The sequence below is a fragment of the Thermobia domestica genome, chromosome 2, assembly GCF_964235325.1.
Source record: "Thermobia domestica chromosome 2, izTheDome1.hap1.1, whole genome shotgun sequence".
In the NCBI taxonomy this organism is placed as follows: domain Eukaryota; kingdom Metazoa; phylum Arthropoda; class Insecta; order Zygentoma; family Lepismatidae; genus Thermobia; species Thermobia domestica.
This window is the reverse complement of record NC_137455.1, coordinates 129,770,775-129,792,924: the sequence shown is the minus strand read 5'-3', so window position 1 is coordinate 129,792,924 and position 22,150 is coordinate 129,770,775. Positions and strand designations below refer to the sequence as shown.

The 22,150-nt window shown below is 34.3% G+C and overlaps 1 protein-coding gene across 1 annotated transcript in view; it reads right to left on the bottom strand.

Moving 5' to 3' along the window:
- Positions 1–670: 670 nt before the first annotated feature.
- Positions 671–22,150, bottom strand: part of LOC145675515 (ribitol 5-phosphate transferase FKRP) — a 38,481-nt gene continuing 17,001 nt past the window's right edge. Inside the window, exon 2 of the mRNA XM_081745969.1 lies at positions 671–21,182. Within this exon, the coding sequence (XP_081602095.1) occupies positions 20,379–21,182 (804 nt within the window). The 3' untranslated portion in view covers positions 671–20,378. The remainder of the gene's footprint in view (positions 21,183–22,150) is intronic.

The window sequence follows — 22,150 nt, the reverse complement described above, 5'->3', positions numbered from 1 at the left end:
TGTGTGTGTGTGTGTGTGTTCAAAGTAGCTACCGAAAACATTTAGAAATGAAGTTCAATGGTCCGTATCTCCAATACTATGGGACTTACCGTAGTCGGGTCAAGACTTCAATACATTTTTCAGAATCCTGCGGTACTCTCGCAACAACTTTTGATAGAGAGAGTTTGGCTACGAGCATATAATTTCAAGTACTCACAAACTACCTTTATAAAAATTATTGCGGAAGCACCGCAGGATTCTGAAACATGGATATTTGGATAGAGTACATACTAGTTCCTAAGTGAAGTCTTGATCTTACTACAGTAGGTTCCATAGTATTGGAGCTTTGTATCTTTAAAATTCATTTTTTCATGTTTTCGGCAGCCTATAACTCCGAAATGACGGATTTGTGCACCAAGCTTGGTCTATACTTTGTCTTATCTTGGTGTCAGGAATCATGTCAGAAACGTTGTCGGTGCTGTTTTGAAATATCTTATATATACACACAGTGTATATACTTGAATGCAACTGCTTCATTTCTATTTCCAAAAGTATAAAAAATTGGGAGGGGAACTAGTGAACACCCTTGAGTCTCCAGTGCATTTCGAACTTTACATCAATACTAAAATTCACAGAATAAGAGATGGATTTCAAAAATGAATCCATTATGTTGCAATAGAAAAAAAAAACATATTGTTAAAAAGGAATGTTTATTAGCTGCTGACAAATTATGACAATAACTAATGCAAAACTACATGCATTTGTGACAAAATATATGGCACATACACATGAACAAATCTGGTATCAAGAAGAATGATTTTTGGCACAAATACATTAGGTACATCTTGTTTAATTAATATCTAAAAATTCTTTGGTGTCACAACATTGGTAAAAGTGCTGAAAAGGATGATTAACAAGTTTGTTTCCACACTTGTAATTATAACAATCTACTATCTACTAGAAAACACAACGAATTATGTATTTAAAAATATTTTCACAAACTCTATTTTAAAATATATTTTTTCTTACAATATTCTAAAGCGCACAGTTTATATTACGTTTCATTCTGGCAAAAATACACGTATCTGTAACAAAAGGCAAAAATATATATATTTCAAATTTCATAGTCTGTAGAGGAAACATATGACATATTTCTTCAGTATTTAAATAAACAGTTATTTCCTAAATATAAAAGTTTATGAATAAAAATGAAACACACATCGCGAATAAACGTATACACACATATATAAAGGAATGGCAATGTTATTAATGTGTTTAAAAATAGCTGTGCTGAGCTTTATGGAGAGACATGAACTAGTCTGGTTTTGAGTTTTCATCCTCGTTTGTTACTACTGGTGTTAGTAACGTTTTTAATTATCTCCGACGTCGGGACTATCAAGAGCCCCAAGTAATAATTTCAACGACAAAATCAATTCAGTTCTAGAAACGTCAGCGGGTAAAGAACAAACGCGAATTAAAAAACAAAACCAGGCTAATTATTGCCAAAACAAATATTAGAAAGACAAATTCACGTACGTCATAAACAAACTGTAATTGTATGTGAATTATCGCTTACCTGTAATTAAAAGATGTAATTTTAAGATTAATACAAAGTAATGCTATAATTTAAAATGTATTTCGTTTATATAAATCACGTTAATAGGAAAATAATCAGTATAAATGATTTACTTCTACGTTGCTTTGTATTTCAGACATAGCTTTAAAGTGTTTCTGAAGACATCTTTTCATCTTTAAACATTCAATCATTAATGGATACTCATTAATACAGGGTTGACACTAAATTTTGTCAACCAATATGACTTTTTTTTCCCAAATCTGGCGAAATTTTTAAGCCTCCTAAACTACCGTTTTATCAACTTAACTATGACACAATATGAAAATACAAAGTAATGCTATAATTGACATAATGCTTCCAATAATAAAATATGTTTTTACTTGTTCCATTGTATGTAAAGTGACGTCAGTAGTGACAAGATAACAAAAATAGTCAGTGAATGATCTACAAGTCCTTTCTCGCAAACGTAAAGTAAAAGTGAAATAAATAAGCAAACATTCATGTTTTCATATTCTATACTCACTTAGCAGAAACACACATTCTATTCTAAACTATCATACGTAAGTAATGCTTCACTAATACATTTAAAACCAGGTAAGTATTTGCTGCCAAGACAGCTTTATGGGACAGTAGCTTTATAGAATGAAGAATTTGAAAGTGAAGTAGTAAGACGTCAAAACTAATTGTTTATATTAAGATTAAAAAATAAAATAAATTCGAATACCATAAAGAAGCTGTAGTGAATGGTGATATATTTGAAAGTAGCTCTATCTTTAAAGAAAACCATGTAATTGTAAAGTACCACAGAAAAATACTCTGAGGTTTTCAATCTTAAGGCGCAGAAATGAAAGAATGATGAGAAATATACCTAATTCAGGAGCTAAAACGTACAGAGACAATTTTCATGAATTTCCAGGATTATGACAACCTGCAATACTATTATTGAGTTAATGAATCGAATCTATAATGATAGGTTCAAGTCTAATTTCCCTTTTCCACTAGTCAGGCTATACAAGACGTGGGATTCGTAATACATGAGCAGCCATTAGGAAAACTTAATCAATAAATGATGCATCAATAATTTTAAAATATGATTAAAAACTTACATTTTAATATCATTCTATAACTACTAACAACTGAAAAATAAAAATGAAAACATAAAACACGTTGTTCCTTCGATGGATTACTACTGAGCATCAATTTTATCAGGAACTAGTTTATCACATTATAGGCACACCAAGCTAGAAAATACACATGTGATTACTATACTTGTTAACATAAAAATATTCAAAAAAAAAAAAAAAAAAAAAAAAAAAAAAGAAAGAAAGAAAGAAAGTAATTGTCTCATATTTGTTAAGAAAAAAGAGGTTCATTGTTAAGAAAAAGGGAGATGTTTCATTATGTTGAAATGCATACATCCTCCTTTAACGACGAACTGACCATGAGCTTCTGTCCATGAGCGTTATTTTCAGGCACAAAAATTATTTCAAGCTAGCTTAATTAAATATAATATTAACAAAAAATCGTACCATAGATAAATAAAATTCAGGTAACATAGGACTATGTAACAAAAGATTTATTATAATTAACATATGGAATATAATGACCTGATTTTAGTAATAATCTATCTTGTGTTAGTTAACTCTCCCACTATTAAAGGATATTTACATATTTTTGTTAATGATAGTCTCAATTGAAGCATACGTATTCTCAATCCCTGTACGAAAAATTGCATATAATCATACTAATGAAGAAATAATCTACACAGTTAAACTTTACGTAAAATGGCACAAACTTAAAATACTCCACGATATATATTTTTTTCAGTAAATTCAAGTGGATTCTTGAAACACTAGTGAGTACTCGAATTTTTCTGAGGCAGTACTACTACACACTAAAGTATGGATAATGCAAATAATTTAAGAACATACTATAACTGATTATCATATTTTATGTAGATTATGATTAATTTCAGATATCAACGACGACAGATGATGAGAGAGTGAAATCTTACCATGACGTAAGCTAACGGTTTTAAAATGAATGCTTTAAATTTGATCATACGATCGACCGAGGTTGTCATATACAAATCTGACTTATAGAACATAATAAGAACATTAGATTTCTATTTTTCATATATACCTTTCCGTCAACGACTTGCGGAATTTCGTTTTTACTCACGTTTATAATCTACATTAACTGTATTTTCTATCATTACACTCTAATTTTTTGTTTATTCACCAATCAACACTATTAAAAATTATATTTCGATTATAAAAGCTGCTATTGTATACAATTTAGTATGAAAGTTATTCTATTTTCACCTTTAAGTAACAATTTTCTTAAGGAACAATAGAAATATGCCAAGAGTGCAATTGTGTCATGCCATATCAAGTGGACCAATGGTTCCCACTTCATCATCTCCGATTTGTTTCAAATTTTGCACAAATGTTACCTGACACCAATGAAGAATGGTCAAATTTGAGTTGAAGATCTGCATTGATTGTGGTAGTAGTGTGTTTTCAAAACGGCTCCTGTCTCAGCGACAAGTAGCAAACGTCTTCTTCCAACTTGAAATGCTTGCCATTTTGAACCGGAAGCTCTGACAACCTTCAGAATGTGTTTTCTAGGAAAACTTTTAGAGTAGATGAAGGTCAATTCATCACAGATTCCCTTAGGGATTCAAAATTTGTACAATAAATTAACGAAGTTGGCTAAAAAGTGTGTACACGTTTAACGTGTGCCATATTTAGAAACCATAAAGTTGTATGAAGTCAAGTCAGTAGACTTATACTGAAAGATACAAACCATAACATACGTACTTTAGAATAGGTAAAGCATGTAGTCTTTAGCGCATATAGTTTAAGGGATATGTGGCCTTAGAAATGGGAAAAATTTAAGTATGCGAATAATGGACCTTTTTGTTACCCAAAAATGGCCAAGTTGCCAACCTTGTACCAATTTGTAACCATAACCAATGCAAAGAGTATATCTTGATATAATTCGAAATGAATTTTGATGTTGGTGCCTTGTTTGGTTTTTGGATGGTTGTAAGTTATATTGTAGGTCAGTTCATAAAATCAACACAGGCTTAAATTTCTATAGTATATCAATGCAAATAGTAATTTTATTGAACATTTGCTCTTTGTTATCAAGTTACACCAAGAAATTTTCTCTTGCAGATAATACAGCCACATCAAGCGATATTGGTCTTCCAGATCGTACTATAGGCAAAAATGAAGGCTTTGCATGCCACACCAAAAGGCAGTTGTGGGTTTAAAATGTGTGCAGACTTTACAGAAGAACAGAGACAATTATTACTAATGCGGACAGGGTATGAAGTATTACCAGATGATGCATCTGTACTTTTTCACCAAGAATAACTGCTACTGGTTAAATACGAAGACCTGCACCTTCACTGTTGCAACCCGTTCGATTACCATAGATCAACATTGCCAAAAAAATCACTATGAGTCATTGATACAAAAACAGCTGTTATAGTAAAAGAAATAAGTGGGAAAGATAATAAACCAGGACAGAAGCTGTGTGCAGGTTATAAGAAAAGGAAACTTTCAATAGAGAAATCAGCTGTAGGGTCAGCCAGTGATACAGAGACATCTGAATTCAATCCATCTGAATCCCAAAGAAAGAAACTTAACACAAATCTTGTAGGACTGGATATTTCTCTCCTAAAACTTGAAAGAGTAAGTAGAAGACATTTGCACAGACATGTCAAGAGAAAAACAAGCGAAGCACAAAAAGCCATTTGTCAAAAAACTGCATCCGTTACTGGCGTTAACGTAGAAGGATCTAGCACAAGTCAACAGAAGTGTACTGATTGTTAAGATTACCGAAAACTGCTTGAAGAATTGAAAACCAAGGCCGCAATATCTGACAAACAAAGGAAACTTGAAATTCTAACTCTGACCCCATGTAGTTGGAAAAAACAGCAAATGAATTTAGAGTTTCTAAACAGATGGTTAAAACAACTAGAAATTTGGAAGAACAGCAAGGTATTCTTGCAATACCAGCAAAGAAAATAGGAAAACGATTACCATCTGAAGTATCAATGAAAGTACAGCAATTTTATGAGGAAGATGATTTCAGCAGAATGTGTCCTGGCAAAGAAGACTGTGCCGGTAAGAATTGATGGACAAAAGCTTAATAAACAAAAACGGCTGTTACTATGTAATGTACACTGCCTACAAAATGAGATATGGACTTGACGTAGGTTTTTCCAAGTTCTATGAACTTCGAACAAAATGGTGTGTCACAGTTGGTGTTACAGGTTCATACAGTGTTTGTGTCTGCACTTATCACCAGAATGAGAAACCTATGTTGGCAGGAATAGATATTCAAGAGAATTACAAAAGTCTATGGAAAAATGTGTTTGTGACATGGACTCAAAAGACAGTATGCTTCAGATATATGACCAGTGTCCTGGGACGAAAGTAATGGAAGAGTATCTTCATGATTATTTTACAGAGACTGATATTGGACCAGAGGAACGCATTGAATTCAAACAATGGATTCATACCGATAGGGAAATTTTAATTGTTAAACTGTTATTAGTGGATGATTTTGTGTCTGAGTTTGTTTCAAAAGTGTCATTCCTATGTGGTCATCCTATATTGCAAAACATCAAAGGTCTTATTTAAGGTTAAAAAAAAAAAAAAAAAAAAAAACGCATTCTAATGATGCAATAATATTGATTGATTTTGCACAGAATTATTTTTTTGTGGTACAGGATGCTACTCAAGGTTTTCATTGGGAAAGTGCCCAAGCAACACTCCACCCTTTCGTTGTGTATTATAAAGCTTTGAATTACATTAACAGTGACAGTTTCTGCAGTATCAGTGATTGTCTGAAACATGATACGGTGCCTGTTCATGTATTCTTGAAGGAGTTGATAATGTATCTGAAAGAAAAATGTAATCATATTCAACACTTTCATTACTTCAGTGATAGTGCAACAGGACAGTACAAAAACTTAAAACTTTTTGAAGCTTTGCCACCAAAGGAAGATTTTGGTGAGATAACAGCAGAATAAAATTTCTTTGCAACAAGCCGTGACAAATTAGTGTGTGATGATATCAGAGGTACAGTTAAGAGATTAGCAACTTGTGCCACTTTGCAAATACCAAAGTTTGACACCCACTAGAAAGAAATTCTTGGAATAAATTTATTTTTTGTTTGTCGTGATAAAGTAGAAGCTGAAAGAGAGAACCAGGTACAAAGATTTGTACAAGGTCACACCGTTGCTGGAACTAGAGATAACCATTACTTTGTCCCAATAAATCTAAATCAAATTAATATTTCTAGAGTTGCCAGAAATACAAATTCATTTATAGCAAATATTGGAAAATACAGTTCGATAAGTTGAAACTACAGTCAGGTCAATACATGGTGTGTATCTAAGATAACCACTAGTGGATTGGGAACGTAACTATAGTTAGTAAAGAAGGATATGGTGTACAAATTAACTTTATGCACCCACATGGACCAACACAACAGTTTCATTGACTCTTACACACAGACATTTGTTGGGTTCCAGAGCAGCACATTTTGATGACTGTGTTTTCTCCAATACCAAGTGCTATGGGAAGATATTTTGCCTTACCAGGAGAAACAATTTCTAAGATAGAAACATGTTTCACAGTTTTCAACATGAGTTGAATAGTGTGCTACACTCAAAAAGACAGTTAAGACGACATCATTGGCGAGTGGGTGGGCCTGTGGCTGGACCTGCACAGCTATCAGGCGTGGCCCCTTGGCGATGGGGTTACTAATCTCTCCACTGTATGAGCCAAATCCTTAATTTTCACATACTTTATTGATTATTGACAGGGACTAACAAACCGAATGTTGCAATAGCGAGCTGCCTCACCATTCTCAGCCAGCGATGTCATATCTTTATCATGTATAGTGAACAACAATGCCAATCTGCCTTATTCCAATCACATTTAACGGCTGTGAGAATGATAAAAACTAGCTTCACATGAGGGGGTCAACAGACTACTCGTTCTATCCCATTCACCTATCTGCAGGAGCATCACACTATAAATCTATCTAAAGAAGTCTATCAGAAAGTTTGGTAATACCTAGATTAACATGTCAGTACCTTCGGGAGATTGGCAGTGGCTTTGCCACCATGGACCAACGCAGGACTAGTAAACCCAGCGAGGCACAAACATCAAAATTCATTCCTAATTATATCAAGACATGCTCTTTGCATTGGTTATGGTTACAAGTTGATGCAAGGTTGGCAACATGGTTATTTTTGGGTAACAAAAAGGTCCATTATTCGCATACTTTCATATTTTCCCATTTCTAAGGTCACACATCCCTTAAACCTTATATGTGCTAAAAGATAAATGTTTTATCTATTCTAAAGTATTTTATCTATTATCATTATATGTTATGGTTTCTCCCTTTCAAATATCAATCTACTGACTTGACTTCATACAATTTTATGGGGGTCTAAATATGGCACACACTACACGTGCACACACCTTTTAGTCAACTCTGTTAACTTATTGTACAAGGTAACTTCGTTAATTTATTGTACAAATTTTGAATTCCCAAGGGAATCTCTGACGAATTGACCTTCATCTACTCAAAAGGTTTTCCTAGGAAACACATTCTGAAGGCTATCAGAGCTTCCAGTTCAAAATGGAAAGCACTTCAAAATGAGAGAAGACGTTTGCTATTCATTGTTGCTGAGACAGGAGCCATTTTGAAAACACCCTACTACAACAATAAATGCAGATCTTCAACTCAAATTTGACCATTCTTCATTGTTGGTGTCAGGTAACATTTGTGCAAAATTTGAAACAAATCCGAGAAAGTGGAGTGGAAACTTCTTTCAAAATTGGTCCACTTGACATGGAATGACCCAATTACTAAAATTACAACAGTGAAGTTACATTGCATACACATTGCTGAAACTGAAATATATATTTTGATGAATATTTCATATCACCTAAACAAGAAATATCAATAGATTACGCATATATAACTATGCACCTTGAAAAAGCTTCATATAAAATATTATCAACATTATAAAAAACTCAAACAAAACTGGGTTATTTTAAAATAAATTATAATTAAGGAAAAAACTAAAATTATCAAAAATTCGTATGTTAATAAACAATAAAATATAAATAATTTTTGAAAGTAGAAAATTTTGCACTTTCATTATTGACTTATGGCTTAAAAGCTACTTATAAAAAAAATTATTATATCCTACAATATCTTCACAGACTTAGTGCATGTTGAAGAGAAGTGTTTTATGTTTGTACATCCATCTAATCCTTTCTCGAATATAGACACGAAATTTCGTTTCATTATAATATAAATGCGTCAATTTTTTAATCAGTGGTTTTGCAAGTATCTCCTATACGAACGGAAGTATGTCCATTTTTAAAGAAAGTGAACTTGAAACCACAGAAATATATTGTATTTTATAATATAAAACACCTATTTAGAAACGAATGATAACCGATTAACCACACACGCACAAACCAATTAAACTTCTGACCTCGATATTTCACATACGTAGACAAGTTTTAATTAACTGTTTACGCAATCCGTAAGGCAGATTAAAAGTGTCGCGTACTGAAAACAACCCTGATTTCTTTGTATTCATAAATTGATATAAATACACATAAAATAAATTATTTTGAGGAGACGAGAACGACACAAATAGGATTACATATTGTTCGGTTCTACATACTACATTGAAAACACGTTAAAAACTTCACCTCGCACATTCGGAAGTGTTCTAAAATAAAACATTATGAAAACCAACGAATAAATAAATAAAAAAGCATTACTTGATTGTTACAGTGTTTGGATATAATTTAAGAACACAACCAAAAGGCTGTACAAAAATTTCGAGACTGCTTGTGACAAAACACAAACTTATTCAATTCGAATATAACGAAATCATAACCTGATTAAACAGCATGCAATCATTAAGTCTTTTTTAGCCTTAAGTCTTTACAACCAACTGAAAATTTTCAATTGAATAATGTCCGTGACATTTGCTGTCAATCTACTTTATCACAACCTTATTCTTTTTTAATTTCTTAGCTATTTTTGACGAGGAAATGTATTACACAGGCACATTATTCAATTTTTGCACAAGCATGTTATTTTGTGCAAGGGTGACATTTAAGAGGGCAATTACCCCATTCCTTTTCTGAGTTTGATATATATATATATATATATATATATATATATACTGGCGCAAACCCAGGGAGATGAGGGGAACATCTCCCCCCACAATCTTGGAACTGGGGAACTGTCCTCTCAATAATCCAATTTGAAATGTGATTTCTGGGGAGAAATGTGATGATTTGTGTCCGACTGCTACTTCATCTAAATCGCCTGATATAATATAATATATAACAGGTTCACCCCAGAAACCAGACTGATCTATCGTAATATGAGTCTCACCTCCCCCCCTTCAGAATAAGTCGCAAATCTGCTCGCCTCCCACTGTTGAAGACAACTCTGCTCTCCTCATACTCTACAAATTGTATATCAACTTCATAAATATTTTGAACATCTCTTAAGAAAAAGGAACGGTCTCCTCCACCCATGAAACAAAATCGAAAATGACAGTTCAGATTTTGTTTGATATTTTATCTGATTAAAGAAATGAATTGATGCATGCTATTGATTAATTAGACGAACTTAGTGATAAATGTGTCTTGAACTTGTCCTATATAATTTTAACACTGTCTTCTTCAGTAGCTCAATTATTTTCTGAAAATTCATTTCACGTCACTAATACATGTAATAACATTATGCAGAAACGGAAATCTTTGAAAGCAAGTACTGTTTATTATTTAAAATTCCTAAATTTCTTCCTAACATCCTCATTCAAATAACTGGTGTAAGCCCTATTCTATATCACAAATTTTGAATAAGCAGCATACGTGTTTACAAGTTTTTGTTTCTAATCATGCAAAGTTCTGAACCTACAAAAATTACAAAGTGTTTCTTCTACATGGTAGCCAAAGAAGTTCTTATGTGTTTGAGTCCCATCAATCATGCGCTCACAGAGAGGAAACGAAATGATGCAGTGTCTGCCAAGCGATCGGGAGTTAATCCGACCATCGACCTTTAGTAGTACAGGCTCGTTGCGCGCACACAGCAGTTACAGCTCGTCCAGTGTCGAATAGAAATGGAGTTATCGAAGCAGCTTGTTCGCGTGTGTTTGTTGTTACGACTTTATTATATAAAGTGGGCCTGCCAACTGCCGATTCAAATCACCGCATATGCCAGGCACTTGGGAAGAATGCCGTGAACAAACACATCGCCAGTAATACACCGTTCCAGAAATTCCGTTCGGGAGATGTGAACATATCGGATGAATCTCGCAGTGGACGACTACATGTGTTGGATGACGGAGACCTGAAAGCAGTTATTAAGGAGGACATTAGCCTAACGTCTGACGAACTTCCAGAAAGGTTCTATATTTTCGCTAAAAGTCAAGACTACACCTGGATAGGGAAGTCATACCAGTTAAGGAAGTGGGTACCCACACATTGTCGTCAGCTAATAAGGAACAACTAGTAAGGAACAACGAGTGACAGCCTGTTTGTCCTTGCAAACTCGGCACCTGAATACACAAATCTTTGATCGCTTGCTCACTAATGACGAAAAGAGGTCTTCTATGACACATCCAAACGTACGAGACATGAGTTGTCGCCATGTAACCCTGTTCTTCACACCTCAAAACCACTTCTGCACCGACGAAAGGTTATGCTCTCTGTATGGTGGAACTGTCGGCAAGTGGTGCATTACGAGCTCCTTTCACCTGGTCAGACCATCCTTGCTGACCTCTATTCTCAGCAGTTGCAAAGGGTGCACTGTGTCTTGCGGCAGAAGGAGTCGCCATTATATGAATTGCAAGGGTGTGCTGTTCCTGCATGACAATGCCAAGCCACATGTGGCAAATAGGCCTCGGGAAACCTTCAGCAATTTGTTTGGGAGACACTGTGTCATGCACCATATTCACAGGACCTTGCGCTAACAGATTACCACCTATTTCATTCCCTCGACAACCACCTCCTTGGAGATCCTCACAAATGAGGAAGACCTACGGAATACACTCTTGGACTTCTTTGCATTCACGACTGACGCCTTTTTTTTTTTTTTTTTTTTTTTTTTTTTTTTTTTTTTTTTTTTTTTTTTAAACCAGGGCATTATGCAGTTGCAAGAACATTGGCAAAAGGTGTTGAATACTGATGGAGATTACTTCGAAACCTACAGGTACGTATCGTCCACTATATTGCTCTTCGTTTATCACTGTTCCAGAATGGCAAGAACCTTTTGGTTACCCTGTATATTAGTGATGTAAAAAGATTGTTCAGAAAGTTATTTCCGACCTATTGAAAGACATATTTTACCGTGAAAACTGTATACGACAAATTCAAGATGACACATTTACTGATAAGTTTGTCTAAATACTTAACAGCAACTGTCAATTTACTTCGTTATATCTTAAAATATAAATTTAGAGTATTACTCAAAATTACGAACGTCACTATTGATGTGGGAAGAATTTTCAGAAGGTAATTCCGATCTACATAAAGCGATAGGTATTACTGTCGAAACTGTATAGGACAAGTTCAAGACGACGCAATTACTGGTAAGTTTATCTAGATATTTTTATCTTTCTACTCTTTTGACGAAATGATACACTCGAAAGAATAGGAACAAGTTCTGTAGCGCAGGCTAATCTAAAATTAACGAAGCATTTATAAATACGGTCTAGTACTATGACATCTGTTAAACAGATAAAAAGTTCATTCATGGCAATAAAGCCATGATACTAAAAACCCCACGAAATTTTGTCCAAAATTAAAACAACTGAAAAATCTCTACGCGAGTAGAAAAACATCTCTAGCTAAAGAAAACTGTATGATCACATAAATCTAGAATGATTGTAATGAATTACTATTTTTAAAAAAATGATTATAAGTCAAACAAATTGACGAACTAACTTATCAGCAAAAATGGAAATTAATTTATTACCTGGATTCATTCGAACCATTAAAAAGCAATAATAATTCCACTATCCAAAGTAAATAATAACAAAGCAAAAGCATATGCAATCATTCCAAATTCCTAGAGCACTCTGCTACTTACGAAGTATAATGAAATAAACTAATCTGCGGTTTCAAGAAACTATTCATTGTTAGGCAAGTAAAGTGGAAATTGACAATGACGTCACAGGTTTATTAAATATGCTACTACTAAAATAATTAAAATATTTCGGACATTTTTAGTTCATTATTTCATGTACGAAACTAGTAGTAAAGATAAAATTCTTATTATTTTTGTGTGTGAGAGAGACTAAACTTTGAACTAACATTACATACAACGAGGAGCATGACGAAAGGCGGCTCGTGAGAGAAGTCACATGTGTAAAAATTAAAAAAAAAAAAAAAAACTTACATAATGTTTTATTCGGTTAGCTCGTAGCGTTAAAACTAATTTTAACACTTGTGATTTCCCTCATGAGCCGCCATTAAGTACGATCAGCCAGACGTCTTCTGTTGTTGGATGATGTATAGTCACCATACCACCTCTATCAGTTACTTCTGGTTTTCTAGAATGGGGCTGACCACTTCTTAATTCAAGTGGTTCCTAAACTGTCTCATGATGAATCAATATTAAAAGGCTTGTGCCATACCGAGAAAAGAATACGAGATCAGACACACTAATCAATCCGCTGCATTACTTTAAAAAACCTCTACACTTAATAATGTCAGAATTTGGATAAGTTTTGTAGTTTAAGAATATGGTTACATTAAAGTAACCAGCTGTCCCGTTTTTAACTGGCGTACCTATTTTACGGAAGGTCATCCTGTATCACGAAAGAATTGCAAACAAGATGCAGTTTTTTTTTTTTTTTTTTTTTTTTTTTTTATTTTTAAATAAAGCATAACGATTCTGGCTTGTAGTGCGAGGATCAAATGAAAACCTTGAAAGATTATTATAAATTTCAAATGTTGTGCTATTGCTTTGAAAGTTAGTAATATTGTTTCTAACAGCATTCTCTTTCTTCAGTAGGTGGCAGAAGAGTCTAGTCAAACAAGCGCCAGCACAGGAGCAGTTTCAAGATAACCGCCCCACTGTCCACATGCACCGCATTAGAACAGCGTTTGGTGTTACGGTTTTTGAGCAGTGAAGATGTGAAACCAATTGAAATTCATCGCAGGATGGCACCGAAGTATGGTGATTCGTGTTTGTCCCTGCAGCAAGTATACGAGTGGTGTAGGAAGTTTAAAAGTGGCGTAACATCTCTGGAGGATGCTCCTCGACCGGGACAGGCCCACCGCGTAGTGACCGACAACAACATTGCGCTAGTGGGACAGCTTGTAAAGGACAACAGGCGTATTACCCTGAAAGAAATCGCAACAATAATGAAGATTAGCTTTGGTTCAGCTCAACACATTGTGCATAATGTTCTGCATTTCAATAAGGTATCAGCAAGATGGGTCCCACGTCAGTTGACTGCTCAATTGAAAGATCGTCGCGTTGACGAATGTGAAGAACTTTGGCGTCGTTTCAACGCCGAGGGTGATGCATTTCTGGACAGGATTGTTACAGGCGATGAGACCTGGGTTCACTATCATCAACCAGAAACCAAGAAAACGAGCAAGGAATGGCGGCATAGCTGTTTGCCGAAACCAAAAAAAATTCCGCACTCAACCATCAGCAGGAAAGGTCTTGCTCACTCTCTTTTAGGATTCTAATGGAATACTTTTGGAACAGTACATGGAAAAAGGAGTGACAGTAACCAGTGCCTCGTATTCAAACATGCTGAAAAATCAACTTCGCCCTGCAATCAGGCGTAAACGGCGAGGACTTTTGTCCTCAGGAGTACTCCTACAGCATGACAACGCCCGACCACATACTGCCCGTTTGACCGTTGAGACTAACGATGACATCAAATTTGAGTGTCTCATCCATCCAACCTATTCACCAGACCTTGCTCCCAGTGATTTTCATTTGTTTGGACCACTCAAAGAAGCGATGGGCGGCAAACATTTCAATAGTGATGAAGAGGTGAAAAATGCGGTGCACGAGTGGCTACAATCTCGATCAAAAGAATTCTTCAACCGAGGTATCCATGCACTTCCGAAACGATGGAATACTTGCATTGAACGTCAAGGGGACTACGTTGAAAAATAAGAGGTAAGGTTTCCTTTTCATTGTTACATTCTAACATTTATTGCACTTTTAAGGTTTTCATTTGATCCTCCCTCGTATAATAGTGAATGTAAAACTATGGACTTTGAAGAAAAGACCAAACCTCTTACACAGACAATCGATGTGTCTGATCCCGGTACTGAAATATTAACATCCACTGGCATGAATAACATGAATATAATTACACCTATATGGACGTCAAATCATGTCAGTTTACTAAGTGTCCCGTCTGTATTTTCTAAATCTGGTTACCCTAGGTTACACATATATACGCAGACTACGGGGGAAAAAAAAGGCATTTGAAATGATTGCTCGTAGTTTTAAAACTGTTATTTTGGATAACTTCTGAAAAGAGAAAGAAATTAAATATTCATTGTGTATGTTGAGTTGCTGAAATAACTTATTCCGAAATACTGGAGACAAAAATGTTTTATCTTTATCTGAAGTGAAAAAGATTATTTTAATAACATATTTTTTTAATAAGGCTATGATTAACAAGAGGGAGCATGTTTAACAAGACAGCAAGGAACAATCCACACATGTTAACAACTTCGCAGCACAGTTGTTGATCCTGATGAAGCTGCCAGTGTGCAATAAAAACTTAGGATAAGATATTTCCCTCTTCGGATATAAAGTAAAGCATTTTTTATCTCCAGTATTAAGTATGTATCATGGAATTATCACTAGCAATTACTCTGAAATACATTACTGATCTTGAGATTACTCTAAATTTGCTGATTTCAAGCACGACAGGGTTAAGGTAACTTAATACATAAAACATTTTCCTGTTTACTTACAATGATGGTACAACAGATCCGTATACAATATTACTGAGATATTCATACACAAACTAATTCTTCGTAAAAGTAATAAATATTGACTGTCACTTTCGAGCCGTTCCAGGTCAAATCAACACAATTTGAAAACTAATTTTACCTTACCATCTCAGATTGCCATGGAATTTTGCACAGGGGTACTATTCATATAGACTAAGAAAAGTACCATATTTAAACTTTATATATCAACCGGTATTGAAGATAGGGCTATGTAAAGCTTGGAAAAATGCCCAAAATAACACGTTCAATGTATTTTGAAATTGGAACTGCAACTCTCCTGACTGAGCTAGCGAGCTGGTTGAGTTGTCATTTTACAGTATTTTCCATGCCCTTTTCTGTAGTATCCAACATCACATAGGCTAATACAGATTTTTTTCAAAATCAAAATTTTACTTCAAAATTTTTCAAAAAGTACATATTTTAAAACTTTGAAATTAATTCTATGAATATATAGTATCGTTGTAAAGCACCTCGCAAACTATGAATTTGGGATGATAATGGTTCATTGATAAAAAGATTTAAAACTAACACTAGAGTTTTCATTAATACTTTGTACCTAGCTGAAAAATACAAGAATGCATCTTTTTTTAACTTGTGGGAATAAAGATGAACACTAACATGAAGAGTACTGTAATGGGTCTAAAACATATCATACCGACTTCTAATCTGCTGTTAACACTTATTACCTCATACTTTAAAAACTAACTTAAAGCTAAGTTAAAGTGCTGATACTTTTGAATTTTAAAAATAATATTAATACAAGTTTCACAATTAAAAATGATACTGTAAATAAACGTGGTTCGTAAAAAGTATACATATAGCACTGGTACAACAGAAGGGTTGGCTGGTTTGAACCAGGTGTTTTTAATTAAAAAAAATGATGTAAAAAATGCAAAAATACCACAAATCGTGTGAATTTCATAGTCACGTTTTCACATATGTCGAATCATCTGCGTTAGCTGAATCTAATTTTTGCTTTGTAATTAAGGGGTCCTGATCAGCCCACAAAATTTCTCCCATCTGGAGACTGAGTAGTGGTTCTGATGCCACTTCAAGTATGTCCAATCCTTCACAACCTCGCTGTTACGTAAGGACGTTAAGCCTAAACAAAGCAAACGAACTGAAGCAGCTTTGGTGGGTAGGCATTGCCAAGCAACAGGGAGCCTTCGTTAACTACACGAAAGAAAATCTCAAAGAATCAGAATTTGCTGTCATCTGTGATTTTTCTGAAAATTGTAGCATAGTGCTACAAGATTAAGCACAGGGCTACCATTGGACAAGCCAACAGGTCATCCTTTTGTTATATGTTTCAAACAGGAAAACACAGTTGAACATGTTAATTATGTAGTTGTTTCTGATTGCGTAGAGTACAATATAGTTGCTGTTTACGCCTCTCAAAAAAAAAAAAAAAAAAAAAAATATATATATATATATATATATATATATAATTTCTGAGATCCAAATTTCAAAAACTTCCAAACAAGATTTTTTAAAACTTTTTCAACGGGTCTGCCGCGCAATACAAAAATAAGAAAAACTTTTTGAATCTCTGCTTTCATGAGGCAGATTTTAAAGTGAAAGGAGAATGGTAATTTTCGGCTATAACATATGGAAATGGGCCTTACACGGTTCAGTAAAGAGACTGGCAGCTCAGGCTAGTTTGCAAAGACCCTATAAAAATCAAATTCAAGCCCCAAGACAGCTTTTGAGTGGGTAGTAGAAAACATTACCATGGTAAACTTTGCCTGCTCAACCTAAGAGGAATATACTGAGTCTGAAATGTTCCTGGAAAGTCGCTTCAATCAAGCATTGACTATCAAAGGAACACAGCAATATCATGCATTCATTCCTAAAACTACATCAACATTATTGGTGAAACACTTTTCAGATGGTATGCAGAGTTGAGAAAAGGAAGTGTCAAATCTCCAAATAAACTTCAATTAGAAGACATATCAGGCTATGTCACCACTGTCTATGAAGGAAATTGGTGGTTCGGGTATGTTTTACAGAAAAATGAAGAACTCGATGAAGTAAAAATAACCTTTCTTCATCCACCTGGGCCATCTTCATCATTCTCATATCCAAGAAACGCTGATGTTCTGTGGATGTCTGCAGTGGACGTTCTGACAAAAGTGAATCCTGTAACTAACGCCCACTGGAAGAAGTTCTGTTCTCCTTGAAGGTGATGTATGGAAAACAAATGTGTCTTTTTCAAACTTCAAATGATAAATATATCCTACTACTTATTGAAAAGTTTTACTATGGAATCATCTATACTCTTTCTTTAGATTAGTGTTCATTTCTATTTTCATAGAAGCGTGAAACTTAGCATTAATCTACCTACAGGGTGTTATTAACCTACCTACAGAGTATTATTGAAAAATCAAATGTTAGTTTCGAATTTCTATAACAATGAACCCGTTACCATTCCAAATTCATATTTTGCCAGGTGTTTTACAACAATACTATCTATTCATGAAATTAATTTCAAAATTTCAAAATATGTACTTTTTGAAAAATTTTGAACTGAAATTCTGATTTTGGTTTTGAAAAAAAAAATCTGTATTAGCTTATATGATGATGTATACCACACGAAAGGGCATGAAAAAAGCTGTAAAATGATACCTCAACCTGCTCCTTGGCTAAATTAGGACAGCTGCAATTCTACTTTCAAAATACATTGAACATGCAATTTTGGTCATTTTTTCCAAACTTTACATAGCCCTATCTTCAATGCCGGTTGATATATAAAGTTGAAATTTGGTATTTTTCTTAATCTGTCTAGAGGGCATCTATGTACCAAATTTCATTAAAATCTAAGATGGTGAGATTAAGTTACTGTGTTGAATTGATATGGAATGAATATTGATATGGAAGTAAACACTACTCTTCACATGCACGTGAATCTTTCTAAGACAATTTGAGATGAAAAAAAATACATCTATTACAATCACAACACTGACATTTTACACATTAAAATACAAGGTTAAGAGGACACACTTCACAAAAGGTATTTGAGCTGGCGAACGACATTGTAGTAAGAGCATATTAACTGTCCACCATTTTGAATTACAAAAGTTACTATGCGAAAAACTACTAACATCATTTCGAAATTTCTTATCAAAGCTGCTAGCACCAAATATGGCCACACTAATTAAGAATTTAGTTGTTAGTTTTCACAATAACTTATAAATGCAGTGTTTGGATGGGAAAACGTTACTTTTTTGATGCAATATATAAATATTCGAACTCGCTAATTGAGATATATTTTATAAATTTTAAAAGTATGTCCACTATATTATTATTTTATTAAGATAAGCAAGAAACGTATATTTACATGGCGGCATATTTTTTTTTAACAAGAAGAATCATTCCCATTTGATTTTTCTTAATACACTGCAAAAACAAAGATAACTATTGTTATTTTGTATAAATTCAGCGCAATAGCATGTAAAAATTACATTACCTGGAACACTTAGGCCTACTTTCTGTGAGGAATGTTATACTTGATACATTCATTTCTTATGAGGTAAGCATGCTATTTGATTACATACAATATTATTCTCTTAGACAGTACTATATGTGCATGCTCCGTGATTCCTTTTCAACGAACTGCAGTACTTTGCTTTCGTGTGTTTTCATTTATAAATGTCAAAAAATGCAGTAGGGATTGACACATTAATTATTTTATAATTGTTACAGTTTATATTGATACCATGGCGTCAATAAATCAGAAAGTAGTTCCACTATTTTATATATTAGAACAAAATGGCACATTGTTGTTCCTTTTTATTATTATTATTAATATTAATAATGAATAAATAAATAAATAAATAAATAAATGAAATCACAACATGAAAATCTTAAATGGCGATGCTTTAGATTGCTGCACTTCATTGTAAGTGATCAAAGAACAGTGTATGATGCTTATAAGCGCATATCTATGTTCTGACTTAACAAGACAAAAGAAAGTACTCTGGAAAATATCGCTGACTGAAGTTAGTCGTAAAGGAACTTGACGAAGTCAACTCAGCACGATCAGAGCTAAAAGAAAATAGTATGAAGCTTCTAACTTGATACCATATAATTCTTACAGAAAAATTCTAGACATAGATGATGAACACAGGTGAATGATGATGCTATAATTGATGTCTACAGTAATGAAAGATGAAATCCAATTGTCTACCCACCTTCACTTAAAAAATCAAGTTTGAGTCTTCCATAAACCACACACATCATGATCAAATTAGAAATCATGAACCTGCTTCTGAGATAAACAAGCTACCACTGTGGCACTATCCTTACTCCTTGGAAAATATGGAATGAAAACTTATTGTGGTTATGCCCCATAGTTTAACAATGATAATTATATAGTAGTGAATAAATGATTACGTTTGATGTACATTCTGCCAAACAAACACATGACATAATCAAAGAGAAAACCTATGGAGAAACTGCCTTATCTTACTGAAAAGTTAAAGAGAATACTGAGTCAAAAAAGAAAACGAGATTCGAAAGTACAGACTAAATGCCAAAGGAAGAAAATGTAAAGAAGCTTAAATATACATATTAAAATAAGAGACACTGATAATGAAGAAATGCAAATCAATAGCAATAGGTAAACAACGTGTTCTTTTTAAAGCATGATTGCAGAAGTGAAACTACTTTCCTTTTATATATTATCTTAAAAAGCAACGTTCCAAACACTATGAAGGGAAAATGGCACAACAATGTTCCTCGCAACAATGACTAAACTAGCTGCGAGGAGCTTCATGAGGAAATGTCAATTTCCCAGGGTTGGGATATTGAGGATTTTCGATTACACCTTTCCCAAACTTGAACTCCAAAAAATCACGTATGTTGTTGGGAGCAGAGACTTGTCGTCCTACAAATTCTATAGTGGACATTGGTCTCAGAAAATGCTCTGGAAATTCAGTATCTTGCCTGTGATTTTCAAACCATGTGTTTTTTGTCATTGTACCATCTTTTGAATAAAACGGAAATATATCTACATGTAGATGATTAACTTGACTAAATTGTACACGGAAGAATTCGCCTTCATGAGCTTTCTCCCATACGAAGTCCTCTTCGTCAATAACAGCGTATTTTTCAGCTTCCACAAGCCATATGCATTTTTGAATGTCGTCTTTATAGATCCCAATGTCCACATCATAATCCCACGGAATAATGTCACCGTTCCTCATGGCACCTAGCAAACTACCCCCTTCAAGCCAATACCTTACCTTTGATTTCTCTAATACCTCGAACACGTGTCTTGCAGTTATTCGTAGACCTTCTAAACAGCAGGGTGGAGTCCAGCGTCCTTGGTATAAATACTCTGGAGTATCATCAAGAATCGTAGCGAAACAGCGTGGTTTCTTTTTGTTGCAGCCGTACCATTCCACACTCTCATTTTCTTTAATCACCTTCTTAATTCGAAACTTTTCATACATCTGTTGTTTACGATACTGTTGAAGTTGCTTGTATTTCCACTGAGCATGATGACTGCTGAACAAAGCTTTATCTTCGCTGAACTGGATATTTCTTCTCAAATACACCTACGGAAGTAATCATTCAATTAAATCATCAGTTACGATTACACAAGACATTCCACCGAATTAGATTAATTTTATTCCGAAATAAAATTTATTTATGGGTTAATCATTGCAAAATGCATACAACTATTAAACACATAAAGTACAGTTTCTCTCTGAAAGCTTGGTAGAATCCTAATACGGTTTTAAATTTCAGTATTGGACACACTGACCAAGATTTTCGTTTCATAGTTATTCATTTATTTACCTAGCAGCCAATGGACCATAGCAGAACTGAATCCATCACATTATAGTCATTCTATAGTGCCGGGTCTGCTATTTAGAAGACTGAACACCTTCCTTTTTATTTTATTTTATTTTTACTCTTATCGAAATGAGTGTTCCTGAAAGGATTTGCCAACCTAAACGGAAAACCAAAGCCGATTAGCTCAGAAAGAGGATGAATAGACTCCTTGAGAGACAGAGAGAAATAATGAAACAGTGCTAGGATAAACGTACATTTACATTGAACATATCAAGATAGAACAATATTTCCTTAACCTGGCGTCGATGAGAACATATTTCTGTAACTAAACCCTTCTTAACGCCTCCTAATTTCATCCAACTGGATGTATTACCAAACTCTTTAATCACAGAGGTCTAACAATGAAATCTTTCTTCCCATGTTCTAAAACACATGTTACTTTTTAAAACATGTCCGAATTTACTTCGACAGCAAATTGCTGAGTTGGAAACAACTGTACAACCGTAACAAATTGGACTCTCTTATCAGCATAAGAAATAGGGCGATGATATTAGCGATTGTAATCGACGTGCAAGCCCTGTTTGTTAGCTCCTGCATCTCGGTTTCCATTGAAGGAGAATGAGTTGATTGATTTTGAGTTTAACGTCCCGTTCAGCAGCGAAACTATATTAGATGTGGACCTACTGATTAACGTGGAATCCAAACCACGAGCTCCCGCCGAGTATCG